Below are 23,142 nucleotides of genomic sequence, written 5' to 3'. Positions count from 1 at the left end.
GAAAAGGGTTCTTCCATGTCAAAGTGAGAACAGATTTCTGTATAATTAATATCAATAAGTATAAATATTTAAAAATATAAATGTAAAATAAGTGACTTCAATAAATTCTGCACTTTTACTAAAAGCTGTTTTTTATTTTAAACTTAAAATCTTTCATTTAATCTTTTTTTTTTGTTGTAGTTTTTCTTTATGTTTAGACGTCTTAATGCAGGTTGAGAAGCTCTGTAGCTAAAGAAACAAGTTCAGATGTGTTAAAATTAACTTAAGAGGTTTATCTTAGTTCATTTTGACTAACAACAGGTTCGTTGTTTCTACATTTCCACCTTTTAGAGCTAATTCAAGCTAACTAGCTGCTTGCTGTAGCATCAGTGTGATTAAAATTTAAGAAAAAACTTATTTCCTCCATAAACGTCGACCTGCTCCTTTAAAACAGGCGGATTTTTACGTCTATGTTTACTTTTTACATCAAATATGTTCAGTTACATGATGCACTGTTGATCTTTTAGCTTGTTGCTGTTTTATTTACACCCAAATCTGCACATGAACAAAAAGCAGACTGGAGTTTTCCACAGCTCCGTCTTCTCGTCTCCACTAGAACTGTCACAACGCTCTCGTAAAGCGACTTCTTGTGAAGTTTGATGCCGATGAAAACCGTCTCCAGCCAAGAAAGCGTCGGCGGGGAGAGAACGTGGAGCCGTTCGACTGACGAAATTCATTAAATCCAGTCATTTGAGAAGCAGCCGATGTCAAATCACGTCGCCGTGTTGCATTATGTTCAGCCAGAGCTGCTCCCAAAGTGGAAAATTAACATCACCTCTGATAAGTGCTTAAACGCTGTTTAACTTGAGTTTAATGGTGGAAAAAAAAAGAAAAGCACGCGGCTCTCTGAGTGACTGAGTAAATGTTTGAAACGCTGCGGCTGCACTCGGCCGCTAATACCGCTTTGAAATATTAATTTAGAGCGTTTCTGTGATGAAGGTGAAGCAGTGAAGTGGTCCAGAAATCAGAAACCCTCCAAGAGCGTGATATGTGCAGATAAAGCCGCCGCTCCAGCTCCTAATCCCTCTAATCTATGGATAGCTCAGAGTGGAGGGCGGAGGGATGAAGCTGTTTAGATATCGGACTGAAAAACGACCGAGGAGGCAGTTTTCTTCCTGAACGGCTTCTTAAATAATAAAAGAGCACAAAGACAGAACATACGAGACAACCAGGAGCTCGCTCACTGCTGAGGAAACCAACACAGAGCGAGCTTTATGATTCTAAAAACACAACAAGATGAAGGATCATCGGCGCCGTTAACAGACTCTCGTGTTTCCTCTGAACCCCTAAATGCGCCGGCAGGTTTGAAAGGTGTGTTGGTTTAGAAAAATCACCAAAATTAAATTATTAATCAGAGGCAGGAGGTGTAAGAGCAGAAGAAATGGTTCAACTTGCAGACCTTGAATTTGTGCAGGTTTGTTGGGAAATGAAACAAATCGAAGCTTAAAATCGTGATTATTTCATCCAAGTCACACTATTTTATCTGCTTTGTTTAAGAAATTAAAGAAAATTAACCTTTCAGACTGAATAAATTCTGCAAAAAACAACTAATTCTGCTCTTGTTGGTGAAACCAGGAACAAACGGCTCGGCTGTGACCGACAGTCAAATAACAAGAAACTAGAGAACATTGGGCTGAACTGCAGGCTGTGTTTCAGCAGAGAGGAAACTAGTGTGGAAGCAAACTAGGAATATAAAAGAGGTTAAAATATCTATAATATGTGGAGCCACTGTTTCTGGTGTTAACAGCACATGTGGACATGAAAAGGGTATTTTTTTGTCTCTTTCTTCATGATTTCTGTCGTTCTGACTGCAATATTGAAAAATCTGCAATATTTTATGATTCACTTCATTTCACGTGCCTTGTTTAAAAAAATTAGTATAAAAATCTGCAAAAATGAACAGCTGTCTGCAACCAGATTCTGTGAAAAACTAAAAATTCTGTGAACTTTAAAACAACCAGGAAGTCACGTTTGATTCAGCTGCAACCAGCAGACTGATGGTAAAAAATCAGAGAACATTCGGCTGAACTGCAGGCTGTGTTCAATCTGTTTAAATGATAAACATCAGCAGGATGTACAGTTTTTTTTATTTGTTTTGTTTAAACAATTTTTGCACAATAAGTAATCAGTGTCGCATTCCTACTGCGTACATTTTTCTGCAGCAACATGACAATAAATGATTTAATAATACGTAGTTATTTGCTTTTTTTTGTTTTTAAATGATGTCTATACAATAAATAGTCCATTAACTTTATATCTTTTTGTGATTTCTGGTATTTTAACTGTCATTTCTGAGTTCTGTCTAATTTTTCACAGCTGTTTTGTTTCCACGGAGCTGCAGGATTTCAGATTGTGGTGAGAAATGAGCCACAGTGAAGAAAAACGAGACAGAAAACAGAAAGAATCTGGAGTTCAGCGCCTTAAACAAGGACCGGAGCTGATTAAACAGAATTATGACGACGTGTTCTGACCCAGTGAGAGAAACCAGGACCTCAGACCAGATGTTAAACTCTGTGCAGCTGAACGAGGCAGTTCCTTTAAACGGCCTGAGAATAAAGATTTAACTGTGCCGACCGTCCTGCTGTACAGATATAATCTGACGTGTTCGTCTTCATTAAAGCGGCTCTGTGGTGCAGGTCTGTGTGGAAACGCCACTCACTGTGCTGTTGATGCTGGCCAGCAGCTTGCCGTTGAACTCCACCATGGAGTAGACGGCTCCCTTCACCTCCTTCTCCGCCACCGTCTGCAGCTTTCCTGCATGAAAGAGCACAAAGTCTGTCAGAGGGCTGCACGGGCGGTGCCACGCTGAACCCAGAACGAGTCGGGGACGAGGAAGCGCTGGGAATAACGATGAGGCAGCTCAGGGAGGATAAATGAAAGGCGAGCCATGCACCTTGAGGGGGGACGAAAGGAAATGAGGTGAGGACGAGGAGAAGGAGGAGGAGGAGGAGGAGGAGGAGGAGGAGGGACGCCTGATAAGGAGCGATAAGGAAATGATTAAGCGAGGAGGGAAACAAGAGCTCGGCAGGGCAGAGTGTCCGTGCGTGAAATACATCGCAGAGGGCGGCGGGAGGAAATGGAAACAGAGGAAGACAAGCAGGATCAGGCCGAGGGAGCACGGCGGCGCTGGTTTGGCGAGCAGACACTGACCGTCGGTGTAGTGGAAGACGATGATGCGGCCCTGCTTGGGCTCGGCCTCCTCAGGGTAAACCATGGCGGTGCCCACGATGAAGTAGACCGACGGGTCCTTGCCCAGGCGGCAGGACACCATGCTGAGGGCGTACTCGCTGGGCAGGAACTGGTGAGCGTGGAGGACTGACGGGAGACACACAAACACAGCTCAGACAGGAAGAGCAGCTCCACACCTCGCTCTGGCAGCTTTCATCGTCTCTCTGAACACAAACACCTGCAACAGGTGAGCTGCTTCCTACAAATACCACCAGAGTTACACCAAATATCCAAACCAGAAGCTGTAACAGCAGAAAGAATCGTCAGTTTATCGACGTTTATGTGGTTTAAGGACAGAAAACACAAACTAGAAAGCCAGATATTTAATAAAAATGTACTTAATTCAAACGTCTCATTTAAAAATTAGCCAAAAAACGCGTTGTTGGCGTTAAACACATTCTGTAAAAAAAGGAAAAATTCTGAGTTTGTCGTCACAAACATGAAGCCGTGAATGATTCCTGACAGTCGGGACGAAAATCCCGTCATCGCTCACGTCTCGTTTCTAAATCCAGACTGCGTGCTTCGTTAACAGTCTGCTGAGGCTCAGTGAGTTCTAGCAACAAAAGAAGATGAAGAAATTATAGAGATATCGATTTAAAAAATAAATAAATATCACCAAAATTACACCTTTTATCAGAGCCAGAAATTGTAAAAACAGAAGAAAAAAATCATTGAATTCACTGTTCTGACAGTTTTTACACTCATCATGTGTGATTATTAGTTTTGTTGGGAAAAAAAACAACAAATATCCCATCAATACTGCTGCACATCGTGTCTCATTTTTAAAAAAACACCAAAAATGAACCGTTTGTGCAAAACAGATTCTGTAAAAAACAGAAAATTCTGCATCCTTCGTCACAATCGTGAAGCCGGGACCAACTCGGCTGTGATAAACAGTAACGGGACAAAAAATCAGGAACTTTTAGGCTCAACCGCAAAGTAAAACAATGAGAAAAGTATTAAAAGTAAAAGAATAAAATCAAACAGTGAACTTTCCAAACTTCTGATCTGTTCTATCTGAGCCTAAAGTTGTTGTATTTCATTAAAATCCTGATTATGCTCAAGTCTCGTTTAAACATTCACCCTGTGAGCTTCATAAACAGTCAAAAAGAGAAACTTGCTGCTGAGAAAACAAAGTGAGGCTCAATGAACACAAAGACTTTTAGCAACAAAAGAAGATGAAGAAATTATCGTGACATTGGTTTAAAAAAAATAAATCAAAATTGCTAAAATTACACCTTTTTATCAGAACCAGAACTGGTAAGAACAGAAAAAATAAAAAATAAATAAAAATCACAGAATTCAACTTTCTGACAGTTTTTATACCCATCATGTATAATGTTCAGTTTTAAAGGAAAAAAATAGTAGAAATATAAAGACAAAAAAATTAAACAATTTTTATTTATGTATTTATTAACTTTTTAAATTTATTTATTTTTCTTCTTTTTTAAAATATTTTTTTCTTTTTTTTTAAAATTAAATTTTTAGAATGTCGCTTTAAAAGCAAAGGAAATATGTGCAGAAAAATGTGCACAGTAGGAATGAAAATAAAAAATTAAATGAATAAAAACAATTAAAAATATAATAATAATAATAAACAAAATTAAATTTAAAAAATAATACAAAATAAATAATTTTACTTTCATTATTTTATTTATTTGTCTTTATATTTCTACTTTTATCAGCCTTTTCTTTTATGGATTCATTTTTTATTAATATTGGTTTTTACTGCCACATTATTTATTTTTTATTTTATTTATTCTTCTTTTGATTTCCACTTTTATTTTATTATTCTTTTATTGATTTATTTCTGTAATTTGCCGTTACCCTCACTGCTCCATATCCGGACTCCAGCTACACTGATGACATTAAATGACGTGAACTGAAGCTTCTGAACAGACTTTAAAAGCAGAATAACTCCAGCAACAGAAGCAATAAATTTATACTGCAGTGAAAAAGGAGCAACAGTGAGGAAAAATGTGCACAAAACCCTCCTCCAGAATCAGCGCTCAGAGGGCAGCGGCCCGGTTTGTTAGATGTGGAGCGGTACTTCCTGGAAACCATGGAGCCCGACGGGCCGAAGCGACACCAGGGAACACGGCTGCTCTGGCAGGTTTCATCAGAACAGCACAGTTCAGCGCACAGCACAACGGACACGAACACGAGCTGTCAAACTGTCTGCTGACGACGAGCAGCTCAGGAACTCAGCAGCACGCCTCTGTTTCCTCGTCCACATCACCGAGCTCTGGTTAGGACTCTGATCCACTCCGGCTGGTTCTACGGTTTCCTCACTGAGTTTCATAAAAGTTAAGCTTCACCTCTGAGAAACCTGCTCTTTGTTTGCCTCCCTCGTCTTCTTCTGCGGCGCAGCAGAAGGACGAAAATCACTAAAAATCAGAGCCGGAGTTCAGCAGCCTGCAGCCTGAATCCGAAACATTTCTGTTTGATTTATGGCAGAGCTGCACAGGCTGTGGAATAATGTACATGTAGGCCGCCTCCTGCACCGAGCAGGTCCAGCACAGACTCCACGGTCTGGACTCTAGCGCTCGACTCTGCAAACAGACGGGTTTAAAATCCAGAGGTTGGTTTAGCTGTCAACATGTTAATGAATACAGTTATTGTCTGTAATCTACCAAACATGGACAATCTGCAGAATTAATGTGACAATTATAAAATCATTTCAATCCTTAATGTACAGATTTTGTTTTTTAAATAAGAGCAAAATAATAATAATCATTAAAAAGTGATTTAAATACAGTAAAAAGAAGAAATTGTCATTTATAAAATTAGACAATTTATCTTTTTTTTTTTTTTTTTACAATTAACATGTAAATCAGTATTTTTTGTTAATATATTAGACAGTATCTAGACTTAGACAAACTAGCATAAAAAAAAGGACAGGTTAAAAAAAACTATGTTTTTACAATAATGTGTAAATAAATATTTTACTTCTGTGATTTTAAAATTAATACAGTAAAATCATAAACTCCATAAAATAAATATTATAGTTTAAAAAAAAAAACAATCAGCAAATACTCAGAAAATAATCATATTTTTACAGATTTACATCCAGTAAAAACAGCTTTCTCTTGGGGTCAAAGGTGTAGCCTGTTTTATTTTTTTAAAAAGAGTTAAAATGTAAAGTTTTATTTTTTTCTGGTGATTTTAGAGGAATTTCTGTGTATTTTTCTATCAAATTATGGCAAATATCTGCAATATAATAATATTATGTGGTTTAAATACTAATAGAAATAAAAATAAAAATCTAATAAAAATAAATAATAGTAGCTTAATTTAATATTCAAATGTAGTAAAAATCTAAATAATGTGCAAAAACACAGATGTTTGGTGTGGATGTTATTTACAGTTCTAGCTTCTTTTGTTTTTACAGGTAAGTTATTTATATAATTGTGTAATTTTAGATATTAATTTATCAAACCAAAAAAAAAATAACAGCTTATTTTTATTTTTTTTCTACAGTCTACGAAGGCGAGGAAGCTTATTAGGACCATAAAGCAAAGTGGAATAATTAGCGGCGAGCAGCCTCGTTATTTATTCATGTCCTTCACTCTGCTGTTGGTTTTATTGCACCTGTCCAGCAGAACATCCGTCACGTTTATCTCCAGTTCTGCTCGTTAACCCGGGCGCTGAACGTGGAGGTGGCCGATAAATTTAAGCACCACACCGACGAGGAGCCGATTCATCAGGACGTCTGACGAAGAATCTCCCAAACGAGCCGTCATCTGATTAACAAACGGACTCATCGGCGCTGAACCGGGCCCTTATTTACATCTCGTTAAAACATAACTCGGCTCTGATTCACGCCTGGACGCTTAACGGGAGCGTTTGGTGTCGCCGGATCTGCAACGCAAAGCAGAACAAACCTGCAACGCACGACATGTTCAAACAGCTGCAGACGCTGAGAAACACAAATTCATCAAATACCAGCGTTAAAAAAAACAGGCAAATGTCCAAATATTAATTAAGATTAAATCAGGGATCGTCTTTCTTTCTGATCTTAATAATTCTAGATGAACAACTAAACTGTTTTTATTCTTAACTTTAGTACATTCTCGCATTATTTGCAGTTTTTCTGGATGTTAGGACGACAGAATTACACCATTTATCAGAGCCGCAAACAGTGAAAGCAGAAAAAATCCTCAGATGTTCAATTTTCCCACGTTCCTTGAACTAATCATGTGAGACTTTTGGTTCCATCGGGAAAAACAACGACATCAGGGCTAAAAATCCAGAATATTTGTTTAAAATCACAGCTTCTCTATGAGTCTCGTTTAAAAATTCTCCAAAAAAAAAAAAAAAAAAAAAAACGGTTTTCGCAAAAAGATTCTGAAAAAATAGAAAAAATCCTCAGATGTTCAACTTTCCCACAGTCCTTGAACTAATCATGTGAGACTTTCGGTTCCATCGGGAAAAACAACAACTTCAGGGTGAAAATATTTCTTTCACACACACACAAAAAATAAATGACAGCTTCTCAATGCGTCTCGTTTAAAACTTCTCAAAAAAAATAAATAAAAATTTCCCCAAAAAGATTCTGTGACTCAACAGTGAAAAACGGTCACGTGACAAAAATTCTGGCGCTTTTCTGCTGAACTGAAGGCTAAAGCCGAGAATAAATTCAGTAAATATCCTGAACGACTGAAATGTGAGCTGATGTCACCAAGATCTGCACGTCTGATTTAAAGTCAAACTGTTTGCTGTGAACTAGTTCTTTGAAAAACCAAACATTCAGCACTAATTGGTGCAGCCGTGAAGCCGTCGGTGACTCGACGGTGAACAAAGTTTTGACAAAAACCACAAAATTCTGGTTTTTCTGCTGAACCGAAGGCTAAAACTGAGAGAAAATTCAACTTTAACTGGTGAAATCTGAGCTAAGAAATCATTAAATGTCATTAAAATCTTTCTATTCTGCATCTCTTATTTACAAACAAACTGCTGAGAACTAATTCTTTGAAAAGCTAAACTTTCGGCACTAATTGATGCAGCCGTGAAGCCGTCGGTGACTCGACTGAGCAGCAGGAAAATATTAGAAAACTTCTGCCGTTTTTCTGTTGAACTGAGGTTAAAACTGAGAAAACATTCAGAAAACTTTCTTATCTGGTGAAACCTACAAATCATCTTATTTCATTAAAACCTTTCTATTCTGTAGGTCTTATTTAAAGCAGCTGTTCCAGTGACTGGATGTGAACAAACTGAGTTATCATTCTGGGCTGTGGACTTATTTTAGCGTCTCATCTATAAACACTCTGTTTTTCAGACGCTCAGAACCTTAAAACGCTGAGCCGAGGAAGCCGACCACCTCGATTCGTCAGACCAGCGTCGGCTCCGCTCCACATCAAACGCTCTCTGCTCCGAGCGCATCAGTTCAGCACCGGGCGCTGCGTGTCGAAGCACCCGAGTTCAAACGGAGAGCGGCTCACCTTCAAAGGTGTGCTGGTCCACCACGAGCAGGCTGTGGACCTCCACCTCCTCGCCGAAGGAGGTCTCGTGGGGAGACGTGCTGCTGGGGAAGAGCTTGCTGGAGCTCACGCTGGTGCTGAGGGCCTGCAGACGAGACAAGTGCATCAGCTTGTTAATTAGCTCTCAGAGCCGGAACCAGCCGTCAGCGCCGGACCCGCTGTTCTGTACTGGCTCGCAGCTGCTCGTCAGCAGATCAAACAGGTTCTGGTGGTGCAGGTGGGATCTGATGTGAACTATCTGCAGCTACGTTTAGCTCCAGGAAGGACAACAACACAAAACAGAACACCCCGAGGTCGTCATGAAACACAGAGGAGGAGCTATGTTGTAGAGTTTAGGTGGAAGCCAACCAGAACCTCCTCAGAACATCTGGTTCTGGATCCGCAACACCTTTATCTACTGACCAGAGTTCTACCGTCACACTGTGAATATGGTCATTTGTGCATTATGCATTTGTTTGTGGTAATTTTGGTCCTTTTATGGATAATTTTACATCTTTATGTGTTGATTTTGTGTATTCTTGTGGTAGTTTTCACATTATTTTGTGGCAAGGTTGAGTCTTTAAAGTAATTTGACTCTTTTGTGGTGATTTTGTGTGTCTTTGTGGTACTTTCTACTGTTTCTGTGGTGATTTCTCAGTTTTTTTTGTGTCGATTGTTAGTTGTTGGGTTAATTTAGCCTTTTTTGGGGGTAATTTTGGCCCTTTTGTGGTGATTTTGTGTCTGTTTCTGTTAATTTCTGCCGTTTCTGCTGTTTTCAGTTGTTGGGTTAATTTCGTGGTGATTTAGTGTTTTTCTGAAGGCAAAACTGGAGTTAGTGTTCAGCCTGCACCACCTGGATGGAGGTTAAACTGATCTGGACCTGTGCTTCATTAAATAAAGTCACAGTAGATACAGAACCAGCGGGTTCTAAGGAGGTCGGATGGAAAGTTTTGAGTTTTTTTTTGTATAAAATGATCCAATTATAACTAATAAAAATCATACTTCTGGTGTGTGTTGGGGGTCACCTACTGAGTTTAAACTCTAACAGCTGCAGCTACGCCACGATTAGAATTCTCAGCAATGAGATTAAATTGCCGGTTCTGAACTCGCAGCTCCGGTGAAGCTGCCGGATGACTAACAGGACGAGACGTCTGCCGTCCTGACGAGCTGCCGGTCTCGTGTTATAAATAATGTTCTTAGTCAGCGTGCCCGCTTAGATAAGAGCAAACAAAACAAAGCAACGAGCCCGGCGGCGGCGGCGGCAGCTGCAGTACCTGCGTGCTGGCGCTGGGTCGCACCGCCGACGTGGTGCCGCTCACGTCCTGGATCTCCACCCGGCTGGACAGAACCCCGAAACACTGCGACACCTCCTGGTAGCAGATCCGCCTGGTGCGGTCGGAAACAAAAACAGAAGAGACCTTTTAATAACTTATTTAACGCGAGCGGAGGATTATTCAGCAGACGTACGACGGCAACAGGGAGAGCAGCGAGCAAACAGGCAGAGTCGCAGCAAACACGCAGAACACGCAGCCCTGTTTGTACAGATGATGGATGTGAAGCGTTCACTTCAAAGTTCAGTTCTGACTCAATATTTGAGGCGCGGCGCCGACCTGGGGGACTCGTAGAGGGGCACGGTGCGGATGTGGAGCTTCTGGATCTCGTCGATGGTGCCGATGGTCAGGGTGCTGTTGTTGGCCAGAGCCAGGCTGTGAGGCAGAGGAGACGTTGGATTAGAGAAGGAACGGCGAGAGGGAAATGAGCCACTCTGAGCAAATAAACAGTTGGATTGTGTGCATTTCTGTAATTGAGAGTAAATCTGAGCCAACTGCGTCGGCTCGAGGGCGTCAAAGCAAACGAGTCGTGGGGATGAATCTCTCAGAGCACGGCTGAGTGATTCGGAGGAAAATTGTCAGAAAAATTGCAATTGCAGACTCAAAATCTGATTTGGAATCAAGTCTCTGAACCCTCTGAACCCTAAAAAGCACATTTATCAGCCAGAAACTGGAAAAACAGAACAAAATCTGAGCTTAAAATCACTTTATTCTACGCGTCTCATTGAAAAATGTGCTAAAAATTAACCGTTTGCACGAAACAGATTCTGTCAAAAACAGCAAATTTTTGAATCCTTCTCACAACCGTGAAGCCATCGACGACTCGGCTGCGACCAACAGTCACATGACAAAAATTCAAGGACTTCTTGACTGAAATGTTCTTATGTTAAAATCATCTTCAAAGCCTGTCGGCAGGTTTGAAAAGTATATTACAGATTTATTTTTTAAAACTCCCCAAAATTACATAATTCATCAGAGCTAGAAACTGTAAAAACAGAAAAAATCTTCGCATTATTATCTTCCTGATGGTCCCTGAACACATCACGTGTGATGCACAGTTCTGTCAGGAAAATTAACCAAATCTAAGCTTTAAAACTGTGATGTTCTACATTTAAAAACTTGCCAAAAGTTAATAATTTGTGCTCAACAAATTGTGTAAAACATAAAAATAAATCTGCACTCTTCTACTCCATCATGAAGCTGCTAGCGACCAACAGTCACGTGACAAATCCTTTGTTTTGTTTTGGCTAAACTGGGCTGAACTGCAGGCAGTGTTGACAGAGCGTCGGGCAGACAGGTGATAAAAATGGCAATTAAAAATGAAAGTAGTGAAACATCTATAACATGCAGAGCCACCGTTTTCATCCTCATGTCAGTAACACCTTTACACACCTGGAACAATATCAGGTATTCTCAATTATTGCAGAATGACGAATCAAAGGACTTGAGCTTTTCTTTTCTTTGTGGAAAATTCTAACTGTGAGAAGACGTTTCTGATTCTCTCTCCTTCTTCCTGGTTTGTCTTTTAGAGGTGCAGAGAAAAACGAACCCACAGAACCAACAGAAGCCGCTGTTCGGAGTCCAGAGGGTTAAAGTCGAGCTTCAGGAATCCGTAGAAAGCGATGACGCGACGGTTTGGACTCCGGCTCGCTGCATAATAAACGTCCCAAACTGCAGCCGTTGCAGGATTCTCTAATTAGACTGTTTCAAACTGCGATTTTGATTTAAAATCAATTAATTATTCGGCCGCGCGGTTCTTCAACACCTGCTTTGTCACGTCAGGAGAAGACGGATGGAGCTGTAAGCACTTATCCTCAACAAACAGGGAGTTTACATCTAATACGTAGTCAGGATTTTATTAAATCATACGGGGGGGGGGGGCGAGTGCTCGCAAACAGAAAGGACTCTGAGAAACAGGAAATGCTGGATTCTTAATAAACTACACAACAGAACACCATCCAGTCACCTCTAAAAGGCTGAACAGAGTTCTGTTCCAGATGGAAAACCGGATCAGAAACAAGGATTCTCATGTTCTGGGGTTAAACTCGTATTAAACCAACAGCGAACTTAATAACTGGATCCAGGAACCATCTGAGCTTCTACGGTTAAAGTCAACTCTCAGAGGTCTGGGTTTTGGACTCAAGGAACTTTATTCGTCCTGCCAGCTCACATTCACATGTTTGTGGTACGAAATTAACACTCAGGACCCCTTATTCTTTTTAAAGAAAAAGCCAAATAGATAATAAGTACAATAAAACGAGAGTAAAAATAAATATAAACATTAGAGTAGAACGCCAAAATTATCTGTGTAAGATAATATAATATTTATATATAATAACTAACAAATAACTGGTTATATATAATAATATATATTAAGATAATATAATATTTACATACTTTTAGTTTGCCCATGTTTACTGTCTTCTCTTCAGCACATCACCTCTATGACCCATTATTTTTTCACTTTAACCAACTATATCAATATTTTAGGCTCAAAAACACAAAAAATATAAAATCCACTTTGAAAAAATCTATTATTTATTCTAATAAAAACCACAAACATGCAAGTTGAAAGTTGAAAACATAAGTATAGGTTCCAGACATGAACATGGAAAGGTAAATTTGATATAAAATCAAACTTAAATACAAATATTTGTGGCTTTCTTTCTCTTTTAATCTACACTACTCCTGACAACAGTACAGCCACGTCACAGGAGCTGCACTTCAGCGACTTTCTTTCACTTTCGTTTTGTAAAACGACGACAAATGACGAAGATGTTGAAAGAAATGCGACGCCTGCACTGCACATTTTTTCTTTTCACACACATTCCTAATATCTTATCTCCGGTTTTATTTGGTCTATCGACGTGAAACAAAAACTGTGAGAGAGTTTAAAGTCTGTACTTTGGAGTGAAGTTGACGGCATGACGTCTCAAAAACGTCACATGACTACATCACCTCTAAGGGCTGATTAAACACACCTGCATTCACTAGTTGGACTCATACGTTAGCGTCACCTGAACAGGAAGTCGTTGATAATATTTGAGTGGCTGCATTTATGTGCATTAAGCTGTAAAACGTGTTGTGTGATGCTGCAGGCTGATAAAGTCGTGTTCAGACCTGTCCGGGTAGCCCTCGGAGTTGAGCGGACACATGTAGTTGACCTCCTTGAGGTTGACGTTGGAGAACACCAGCTTGTGGTTGGACGAGTAGATGACGGTGGGCCGGTCGGAGCAGGCGAACACGTTGGAGGTGGACAGCGAGCGGAAGGTCCTCAGCACGGTGGGCTGAGTTCCCAGGGTCACCTTCTTGCGCTCGCTGAGGGAACCTGGGAGACGGCAAAACAAATCGAAGGTTAGCGCCGGATCGTTGTTTGGGTCAAAAGAGCCTCCAGCAGAAGATCTATTCAATGTTCAGCAGACCATTCGGAGACCCGCGGCTCTGCACACCAGCCTTCATTACGCCTCTCCAGCGTTTTCTTTAATGTTTGTGCAACCGGCAGTCTGAAGAGTCGCATCTATACTCTACTTTGATGTCTCCGTCCCCGCTGACCACTCCATCCGCCGCTATGATCTCAGCACACCAAAGCAACATTAATGAGTGCATTAGCATGCACTCCAACGCTGCGGCTGACTCCCTGTTTTTATTCTTTCAACACAAATACGTCCTGTGTTGTCACATTAACCCAGTTCCTGGTCCGTGTCTGCTTGCCCACAGGTTTCTATAATTGCCTGAACACTCCAGCTGACACCGTTCGTCTATTAACTTTTCACTCGACGGAAAAGAAAAGAAAAGAAAAGAAAATAACCCATCTGCAATTAATTTGGCCGCCTCCCTTTGTTGTGTGTCGCTGTAAATTAATTACATTTGCTTATATAGTATATTGTGGAGCGCCGGTTTGACAAAACAAGCAATTGGAAGATGTCAGCTTGGGCCTTGAGGAGAACTGCGATGGTCATTAGTCAGTAATGACAATAACTGAGGAGGTCTCGATTGAGTTGCTCGGCCTCCTCCTGACTCATTTCATATTTAGCATCTCAATCTGACGACGTTTCCTGAGATAATTGACACTGGAAGTTCATTAAAGTTGTGAGAATCAATCAAATGTACGGCTCTAATGCTTGAAGACAAAACTGCATGTCTGCATCCGAGCTGGTTCGTTAATGTTCTGGAGGCGTTCAGGAACCTTGTGAAGCTCTGGTGGAACAACAAATGGAGAAAGAACATATATTGTGGATTAACAGGCGGTTTATGTTGGCAAGCAGAGAGAACTATGGGGGTTCAGCTAGCAACAGGCACCATGACAGAGACTTATGAGGAGGTTCATGACCTCCAGCCAGAGCTCAGGAGGTAATTCAAGCCAGACTTAGTCATCAATCAGTGATCAATAATGCTGCCTACTAGTAGGACATCACTAATAGGTGCAAGGCGATTTCTATCTGGTCGATATCAGTAGAACCTGAGCCCGATCCTTTATTTTATATTTGGATTATTTCTATCAAAAGTACAGCATAATAAAGTAATATTGGATTAATATATAACGGACATATGGCTCACGGGCAGCCTCGGTTAGATACACCAATGGGATGTAAGAGTACCATCCCAGTATGTAACATGCCACCACTGGCTGGAGGTCATGAACCTCCTCAGAGTCTCTGTCGTGGTCCCGTTGCTGCTAAACTCCCATACTGCCATACAGCTAAACTAAAAAAAAACTTAATCAAAACGTCCTAAAACGTCTCCAAAATGACCCAAATTTACCCTAAAATGACTCAAAACTTGTCACATTTAGACTAAACTCCCACAATGCTCTCTGCTGCCACCATGAGCTGCAGTCTGAGTGACGCCTCCTCTGGTCTCTACAGGATTAAACAGTGAGAGGCTCCACCTGGTGGAACAACCAGGTACTGCAGCTTAAAAAAAACCCAAAAAAACAAAAAATCCTGACCAAAACATCATGAAACTTCTCCACAGTGACTAAAACTTGTCCAAAATGACTTGGTAGTTGTCCTAAATGCCTGAAAACCTTTACCAAATGTAAAAAAAACTGGTCTAAAATGTCTTCCAATTAAAAAGTTGCCCAAAATGAGACTAATTTGTCCAAAACCACTTAAGCTCTAGTCGGAGGTCATGAACCTCCTCAGAGTGTCTGTCATGGTCCCGTTGCTGCTAAACTCCCACAATGCTCTCTGCTGCCACCATGAGCTGTAGTCTGAGTGACAGTGAGAAGCTCCACCTGGTGGAACAACCAGGAACTGCAGCTAAAATACTCAAAGCGTGTATTATCTCAGAAAACAGCACCAGATTGGGACTTGGTGTCGGCGCATGATAAGAATAAATGACTCGAGCTGGATCAAAGAAACATATTTCTAATACCCCTACTGCTGATTATTAAATTAGAAAACTCTTCATAATTTGCCTCCCAGCTGCTTCACTCTGTACTCCTGTGTGTGTTCCGACAGCGTTCTATCACAGCCTTCGTTAAGTTCTTCAGCAGTTCGTCCTACAGTCGCTCCTCTGTGGCATCAACCCACCGAGGTCAGCCTCGGCTCGTTAATCAGCCTTCGGCGTCCGCGACACCATCACCGTTTCACCCACCGTCCTTCCTTGGACTACTTTTGGTGACTGCTGCATGACGGGAACATTTCGGAGACGCTGCTGGTTTTAGAGTTTCTCCTTCGATCCTGCTTCTAACACGTCAGCTCAACGCCCGCCACCATCCATCCCACTGACAGGCGCTAACGAGATAATCTGGTATCCGCTTCAATAAAAACACATCTTACACCGTATGTCTACAAATACATCAATCAAAACACAAATTAAAGGATCAACAGAGATTTGCTGGACATATGAAGATGAATGTTCAGCCAGCTTGAGTCGGGAGGATCCAGCTAACATTCAGCGCTCAGCTTGTGGACGCAGCATAATGTCCTCTGTGCTTCTTAATGTGCTTCTTACTGCTGAAAAATGACATCAGCTGGGTGTCTCCAGTGGATGATACCACTGCAGTGACTTCAGTCCCTTCCCTGGGGCTCTGAGATTACAATTCTTATATAGAAAGCTTCACCCAAACTGGGGAGTTTGAAAGACTTGGGCAGGCAGAGCATCTAATAAAAGGCCCCACTGACCTATATATAGTGTAGGATCAGGCGCTTATGGAGCTTGACCCACAGTCGGACCTAAAATTCAGGATAGAACAGCTTCTGCTGCCTCCGTTTTTACCAGAAACTCCAAGTAATACCAGATTTTGTCAACCTGAAGGAACATTTTCTTAATATAACAGTTAAATCTGTTTGTTCTGGTCAGAATAAAGCCTCAAAAGAGAACCAAGACGAGTCTCTGAAACGTGTTGAAGGTGTCAAAACCAGTCACAAGGAGACTAAGGTACAGATAATTATTCAGCTCTTTTATAAAGTAAGACCTCAGAGCAGCAACTAAACACTGAAAATAGCAATTTGTTGAACTTTTGGATTGTAAAGTACTGCAGCAATATTTATTTTTTACTTTGTTTTGCTAATTTGAGACAGTGTTTAGCTTAATTTACTTAAACTTTACTTTTTGCTGCAGCTCGTTGCAGCTGAACTTTAAGAAAGCCGCCGTCAGTCTGTTTAGTAAACCAGCTAAACTGAAAATAAAACAAAATCAAGCAGTTATATGTCAGCGTTTTTAGCTGTACCAAAACATTAACCCCACAAAGACCTCAAAGCGAGGCACTGAGGTTTTAGCTGGTAGAGGGGCACCATGACCACGTCTTGTGTGACACCTAATGACCCCCAGCCACAGTGTGTGGCTTTAAAAGATAAGATTGCATTAGATGTGCGAATGTTTTTTTGTTCAGGCTTTCAATCAAACACAGATAACACAGATGCCATCAAATGTGACGTTTTGTCAAAAAAAACATCCAGAATCCAAAGATATTCAGTTTACAGTCATTTTAAGTCACACCAGAGAACCAGGAGCTGCCAGATGTTGGTATTTTTGCACAAATATGGCATAAATCTCTGAACATGAAGCAGTTTCTGGGCATTTTTTCTAAATGTAATGAGGTCCAGTACAGAACCACCTCCTCCTATGAAGACCAATAATAAATATAAAGTAGGATTCTCAGCAACAGTCTTGTAAAAGTAGAATTTATGGCTTTGCTGCTGTACCTTTGGACTGCACTGGATGTGTTTTTTTTCTGTTCAGGCTTTCAATCAAAACACCGATACCACAGATGTCTCCAGGCTGCACAGCTTCTCCGCCGCTACGTCCAAATATAACGCCGGCAGTTATGCAAGTCCACATGAAATAACGCTCTGGAAGCGAGGATGCTCCCAGACAGCTGCCCGTGGCCCTGCCCGGAGGCCCTTTATCAGCCCGGGAAGTTAGAGACCTACCCGTCTGCAGGTCCAGGCCGAAGTAGAAGAGCGCCCCGTCTCCGAGGGCGCACAGCAGATAGTAGCTGCCTTCGAAGGTGGTCATTAGGATTGAGCGAGGGATGATCTCTGAGGACACACACAGACAAGTGATTTATTCTTCCTGCGCTGTTCCACACAGTCGCCGTGATGAATGGCTACAGAAATGTCTCTGGCACAAAAATCTATCAGGTTATTGTCCCGACTGGCTGCTAACTTTCTGCAAAAACATATATACCATGTGAATGCTGCTGCAGGATAAATATAAAGCCTTCTGTCTTTCTCCATTTCCCCCCCACGCACATCGGTGGTTTGTCAGACTGCAGACCAATTACATCAAAATAAATGTACAAAATGAAAGGTTTCCATGAAAAAACGATGATTTGTGAGCGAGCCGGGTGAAACATTAAAGCGTTAACGTGAGAAAAGGCACCGCCGGCTCCTCCTCCAGCTGCATATTCAGCTCCTGTTTAGACTCTGCAGTCAGCTTTTTTATTTCTTTAAGGTGAGCGAGGAAGACAGCTGGCAAAGTTTGTGCATCAAGAAGCTGTCAGTCAAACTCGAGGAGGAAAATCCAGCGCGACAGCGTGGAGATGCTCCTCATGGATGAAGCTTTCTAATTGGAGTCCTGTCTGAGACGGTCCAACATGCGACAGAGAAACTCTGCTGACTTTTTCATGAGTTTTGCCATCAGAAGTATTCGGGTCCTCTCGTGCATACTTGAGTGCTTCCAGTTGGAATACTTGGCGTCTAAATGCTGCACTGAAGGCTGAGTGCTCTATGAAATATCTTTTAGTGAAACTACTGCTGCTAAACTATCACAGATTCATTTATTAAAGGCACAGTTCCACTTTCCATCGACTCCAAATGTGAGACCATTCACCAACATGTCGTCTGTTTAACCCTCTGAACCGTTGGAGCTTTAAAAACATAATATTTAGTTCACCAGCACGTCTGTAAATATTCACGCTTTATAAAAATGACAAGCTGGAACTGAAACGATTTTAAAGATGCCAGAAAAACGGTGCCGAATCAAAAATATTTTAGATTTATGGTTGATTTAGAAAAAGCAGCTTAATGTTACATCTAAAAACACGGAGCTGGAGTTTGCATAGAAGTAGTTTCTGGCCTCTTTTTTCTTTTCCTTCCAGTGAATATGCGATATACGTCCTGCACCTTATTAATACAGAGATTTTTAATGGGAACATACGACCGCCTACCAACTATTAAATAAGAATATTTAGGTTAGAACCCAACAGAGAAGTTTAAATACTAAAAAAATAAATTAAAAAATTAAAAATTAAATACAGCGTGTCCTGCGATAATAAATACTAACATTACAATATTGTTAAAAATGGACATTAACCTAATTTATTAATTTTCAGCTACAAAAACATGCATGAAACCCAATAAATCCAGGCATGTCCTGGATCCCCTGTGAGTTTGTTTTTATTTTTATTTTTTAAATTAGCACGGTAACGGCTTTGGCACAGTAAAATTTACAAATAAAATAAAATGTTGAATTTTTTTTATTTTACAAAAAAGCAACTTGTGCCACAGGTGCTACTGATACCAGGAAAAAAAAACTGGTGACTCTACACACTGCAGATGTTTCACTGCTTTTCTGAATTTTTGATTTCCACACTTTCCTCGTGCGGTTCAGCCGATAACTCGCTGAATTGTTGTCACATGACTGTCGGTCGCAGTCGAGTCGATGACGGCTTCACGTTTGCATCAAGGATCGCAGAATTTTTTGTTTTTCACAGAATTTATTTAGAACATATGGTTTATTTTTGGGCGATTTTTTTATTTAGTGTATTTGATGAAATGTCAGGCGGGTTTTTGGGGGTTCAGGAGGTTAAACAGCACAAAACCAAACAGGTGCATACGTGCAGGAGGTTAACGGTTCCACTAAAATAGATCCAACGTGTTAATTGATGAATTTCACAGTTGCTACAGGCTTTTTTTCTTTTTTTTTTTTGTCCTAACTGTCTCTTGGCTCCAGCGTCATGCTTCCTGCACAGACATGAACCAGCTATCGACCTTCTCGTCTAATTAAATATTCCTTTATCACTGAACCAACCACATTTGAACTGTTCAGTTTTCTACACTTCTGTCCACCTGCAGCCGCCAGAAACGAGCAGATCTTTAATTAAATTTTCAGTTTCTATTGCTACCGGTTCGTCTGGATGATATTTTTCTGCGTTTTCTTCGTCCTGTGTCACGTAGAATTGGGAGGAATGTGAATTTAACTTTAACCAACTGTTCAATTTTTACATTTTTTATATTTCAGTCACAAGCTGCACATATTTTAGAAGGTTAGAATTAGATTTTTTTTTTTTAAAAAGCAGCACTAAAAAATGTAATTTCAGAGGCGCAAACATGATAAAACTGTAGAGTTTGTTGGTTGCTGTGTTCTGAAGACGTCCCTGTTTGGTCATTTCTGCAGCCGAGTGAAGCCGGCGTCTAGAAATAATTCACACGGGGAGCTTTTAGCTATTTCGAGAAGTTTTATCTGGCTTTTGCGGCTCCGTCGAGACGCCACAGAAACACGCTTCATTCGACTTGACATTTTTTCTCTCCACGCCGGCTGGAAGCAGCCTCTCCTGCTTCCTCTCACCTCCGCCCAGCATCTCCTTGTGCAGCGCCGTGAAGCAGGGCAGCTTCAGCACCCGGGCCGAGATGTCGGTCCAGAGCCCGACGGCGCACAGCGGCGACTCTCCGCCGGCCTCCCCGAGGGGCGTGATGTCCAGGCAGGCCACCTCGTGCTCCATCTCCGTGGTGCTGAAGGAGACACGAGCAGGACTTTAGACAGAAACAGCGACAAAGTTCTTTTTTTGTTTCTCTCTCTGGTGTGAAATGCAAATTGAGGAAAGTCTGCTGAGTGGAGTTGTCATCAAAGCTGCCAGACAGTCATTTAATTCTCATAAAACAACAACACTTCTGTCTCAGCAGCTCACGACCGTCGGTCACCACCCATAGTTTACTTCCTGAGCAGCTCGTATGGGACAAACTAATCAATAATATATTGACTATATTCTGAATATTACGTTTGAATGTAGAGTTTGTGTTGTTTAGAATATGATGTTCTGGCTGCACCTCGGCAGAAAAACAAACACGAGCTCTGGTGTGTTTGTGTTTCTTTAAGAGTCGTGGCGAAGCGAAGGACGCAGAGGACTTAAGACGGCGACGCTGGATTTGTTTTGATGCAACATTTGCATGCAGGGAGACGAGCGCCGCCGTTGAAACGGATAATCCACCGACAAAAATAAGAATGCAGTTTGATGGGTTGTTGTAGAAAACGGTGAAAGACAAACAGCGAAAGGAACGGAGGCGACCTGGATGATACCTGAAGTCTATAAGCGGAGAATCAGACCAACTGTGACACGATAGGATTTAAAAAAAGTTCTGAGACTGTTTGTGCAGAAAGTGTGACAGCTGCAATTTTAGGAATTTTAGTTTTTTTTTAGAAGTTTCAGTGCAAACAGTCTAAACTTAACATCTTTTCTTGTTTGTTTTTTTTGCCAAAACAACACAATTATCGCCCCCCCCTGCTAGATTTAGCCACCTGCGACTCTTCTTACTCTTCTCCAAACTGAAATTCAAGTTAAAGAATGTCAGTTTAAGCGATTCTGCGCTCGTCGTAGGTAACAGGACTTCCAGGGAGAGCTAACGGCGCTGCAGGAGCTCTGGGAGCAGAGCAGCAACGACAACACTTTGACATGAACGGCAGCCAAATTTAAAGAAGTTTTTTAATATGCAAAGTCTCAGAACTTTTTGATCGCATCTCATACATAACATTGGTCTCTATACGAAGGACAGCATCATTTATTAACTCTGACTGGGTGAAGACTCAGGATAATTACAGCTACATGCATTCTAAAATATTTTTTGCATTTTTAATTCAGTCGACTAAAGAAAAACAAAAGTTCTGAATTAAATTTAAAGGAAATGTACAATATAGTGGCACATAGCGCATCAATATTGCAGTATGTAATTAAAATATGTCCTGGATTTGTTTATTGGCCTTGTAATATTTGCTTTAATATTTTTTTTTTCTAATTATCAGCATCCCGTTAAATTCCTCAAATGAGAAAAAAAAGAAAACCTACTTGGCAACTGAACCGATTCTGTAATCAGGTACCGGAAAAGTGAATTTAATCCCGCCGCAGTCGCAAAATATTCACCTAAATGTGATCAAAACAGATAAAAAGATGAATCCTGACATGTATGAATGGAGACAAACATGCTGCTTTGAATAATAATTAGATGTGATATTTTTAAAATATTAATTACCTGCTGTGAAGTGACACGAACGCCTCCAGATTTTATGCAAATATTCCTCGTTACCAAAGTTAAATTACAGGATATAAAAATGTCTCCTGTTTGAAAACCGGCTTCCAGTTTCAACGTTAGACTTCTGTTAGCGTATCGCTGGCTTCCAAACTCGCTGTGATGTAATAAATCCTGCTCGCAAAGGCACCTTAAACTAAAAAACACAAAAAAAGTTTGGGGAAACTTTCCACTCTGGGCATGAAGAAGTACAAAGCAGCCTCCCAGTGTCATACATCATTCATCACAATTAAGGTCAAACCTTCAAGAGATGAAAACCAGAATGTTAATGTACAAAAAAAAAAAGCCCAAACTCAGGCATTGCAAAAGAACACGGCTGCTCAATAATGCAAATGCAGCGGATAATCACCGCCCGCTGCGAGTGCTTACGCTGTAATTGCATTTCAGAGGCGCGTCTGCAGCCGTGCACGCACCTTTAATTCAACTACAGCTTCTCTGATACGTCCCGACTCGCACCGAACCGGCTGCACGTTGAGAAAAAGCCAAACGTTATTCCTCTTTGCTCGTTTCATCATTTACTCTCAAGGCTGCAAACCGACTGTGTTTGCTTCCAGCAGCCCCGGCGGTCGCCGTCACGCCGCGAAAAAGAAAAGACCTCGGCTTTTATTTTTTAAAAAAGCTGCTGTAAAATAACCTCAAAGCAGTTTTACTGCAGCAGCGGGCTGAACGCAGACTGCAGCAGCGGGTGGAAAATATGACGCAAACTTTATGGAACAGAAAAGAAGAAATTAAAACACTGGGAACACAGTGAATGAGTGTTTGGTTGATGACATTTTCAGACAGCTGCTCCGCTCGGTAAGATTGTTTTCTGCTGCCACGTTTACTAACTATTCAATTAACATGCAAAATAGTCACATGTTTACTATAATTTGACCTAAATGCTAAGTTTAAGTGCAAAACATTGGCTCTAAATGTGGACAAGATTTGAAGATTTCTGATGTGAAGTTAAATGTTATAGCAAAAACCCACGTAGCTTTAATGCTAACATGCATCGTTACAAAGAGCCAGTAGATAAATTAAGAGATAAACTCACATCATTTTCACTTCTAAGCTCTTCTGAACGTGCAAACCGACTCACTTTATCAGAATCAGAAGTACATTTATTGATCCCTGAGGGGGAAATGACTTGTGCTGCTCCCATTTCAAGTCTTGGAAATTAAAAACATGAGATGTCCTGAAAATGTAAACATGAGTAAAAAAGTATAAGGACAAACTAGAAAACTATCATCAAACCAGCAGATGGATGCAGTTAGCATTAAGAAATTAGCCTCGCGGGGCTTTCTGTGGTTAATATGGAGCTAAAATTAGAAACGATTAAGAACAGGTTGAAACCAG

General features: G+C 40.8%; 1 protein-coding gene across 1 annotated transcript in view; it reads right to left on the bottom strand.

The window, feature by feature from the left end:
• ddb1 (damage-specific DNA binding protein 1) overlaps positions 1 to 23,142 on the bottom strand; it is an 82,260-nt gene that overhangs the window by 19,700 nt on the left and 39,418 nt on the right. The window contains exons 14-21 of the mRNA XM_008296942.1: positions 20,075 to 20,238; positions 17,437 to 17,544; positions 13,178 to 13,385; positions 10,337 to 10,432; positions 10,001 to 10,112; positions 8,709 to 8,832; positions 3,190 to 3,354; positions 2,699 to 2,793 (exon numbers count right to left, since the gene is read on the bottom strand). Coding sequence (XP_008295164.1) covers positions 2,699 to 2,793; positions 3,190 to 3,354; positions 8,709 to 8,832; positions 10,001 to 10,112; positions 10,337 to 10,432; positions 13,178 to 13,385; positions 17,437 to 17,544; positions 20,075 to 20,238 — 1,072 coding nt within the window. The remainder of the gene's footprint in view (positions 1 to 2,698; positions 2,794 to 3,189; positions 3,355 to 8,708; positions 8,833 to 10,000; positions 10,113 to 10,336; positions 10,433 to 13,177; positions 13,386 to 17,436; positions 17,545 to 20,074; positions 20,239 to 23,142) is intronic.

The sequence above is a fragment of the Stegastes partitus genome, unplaced genomic scaffold (genome assembly GCF_000690725.1).
Source record: "Stegastes partitus isolate 25-593 unplaced genomic scaffold, Stegastes_partitus-1.0.2 Scaffold1170, whole genome shotgun sequence".
Lineage (NCBI taxonomy): Eukaryota > Metazoa > Chordata > Actinopteri > Pomacentridae > Stegastes > Stegastes partitus.
Note: the sequence above shows the minus strand (reverse complement) of the source record. Positions and strands in the feature narration are given on the sequence as shown.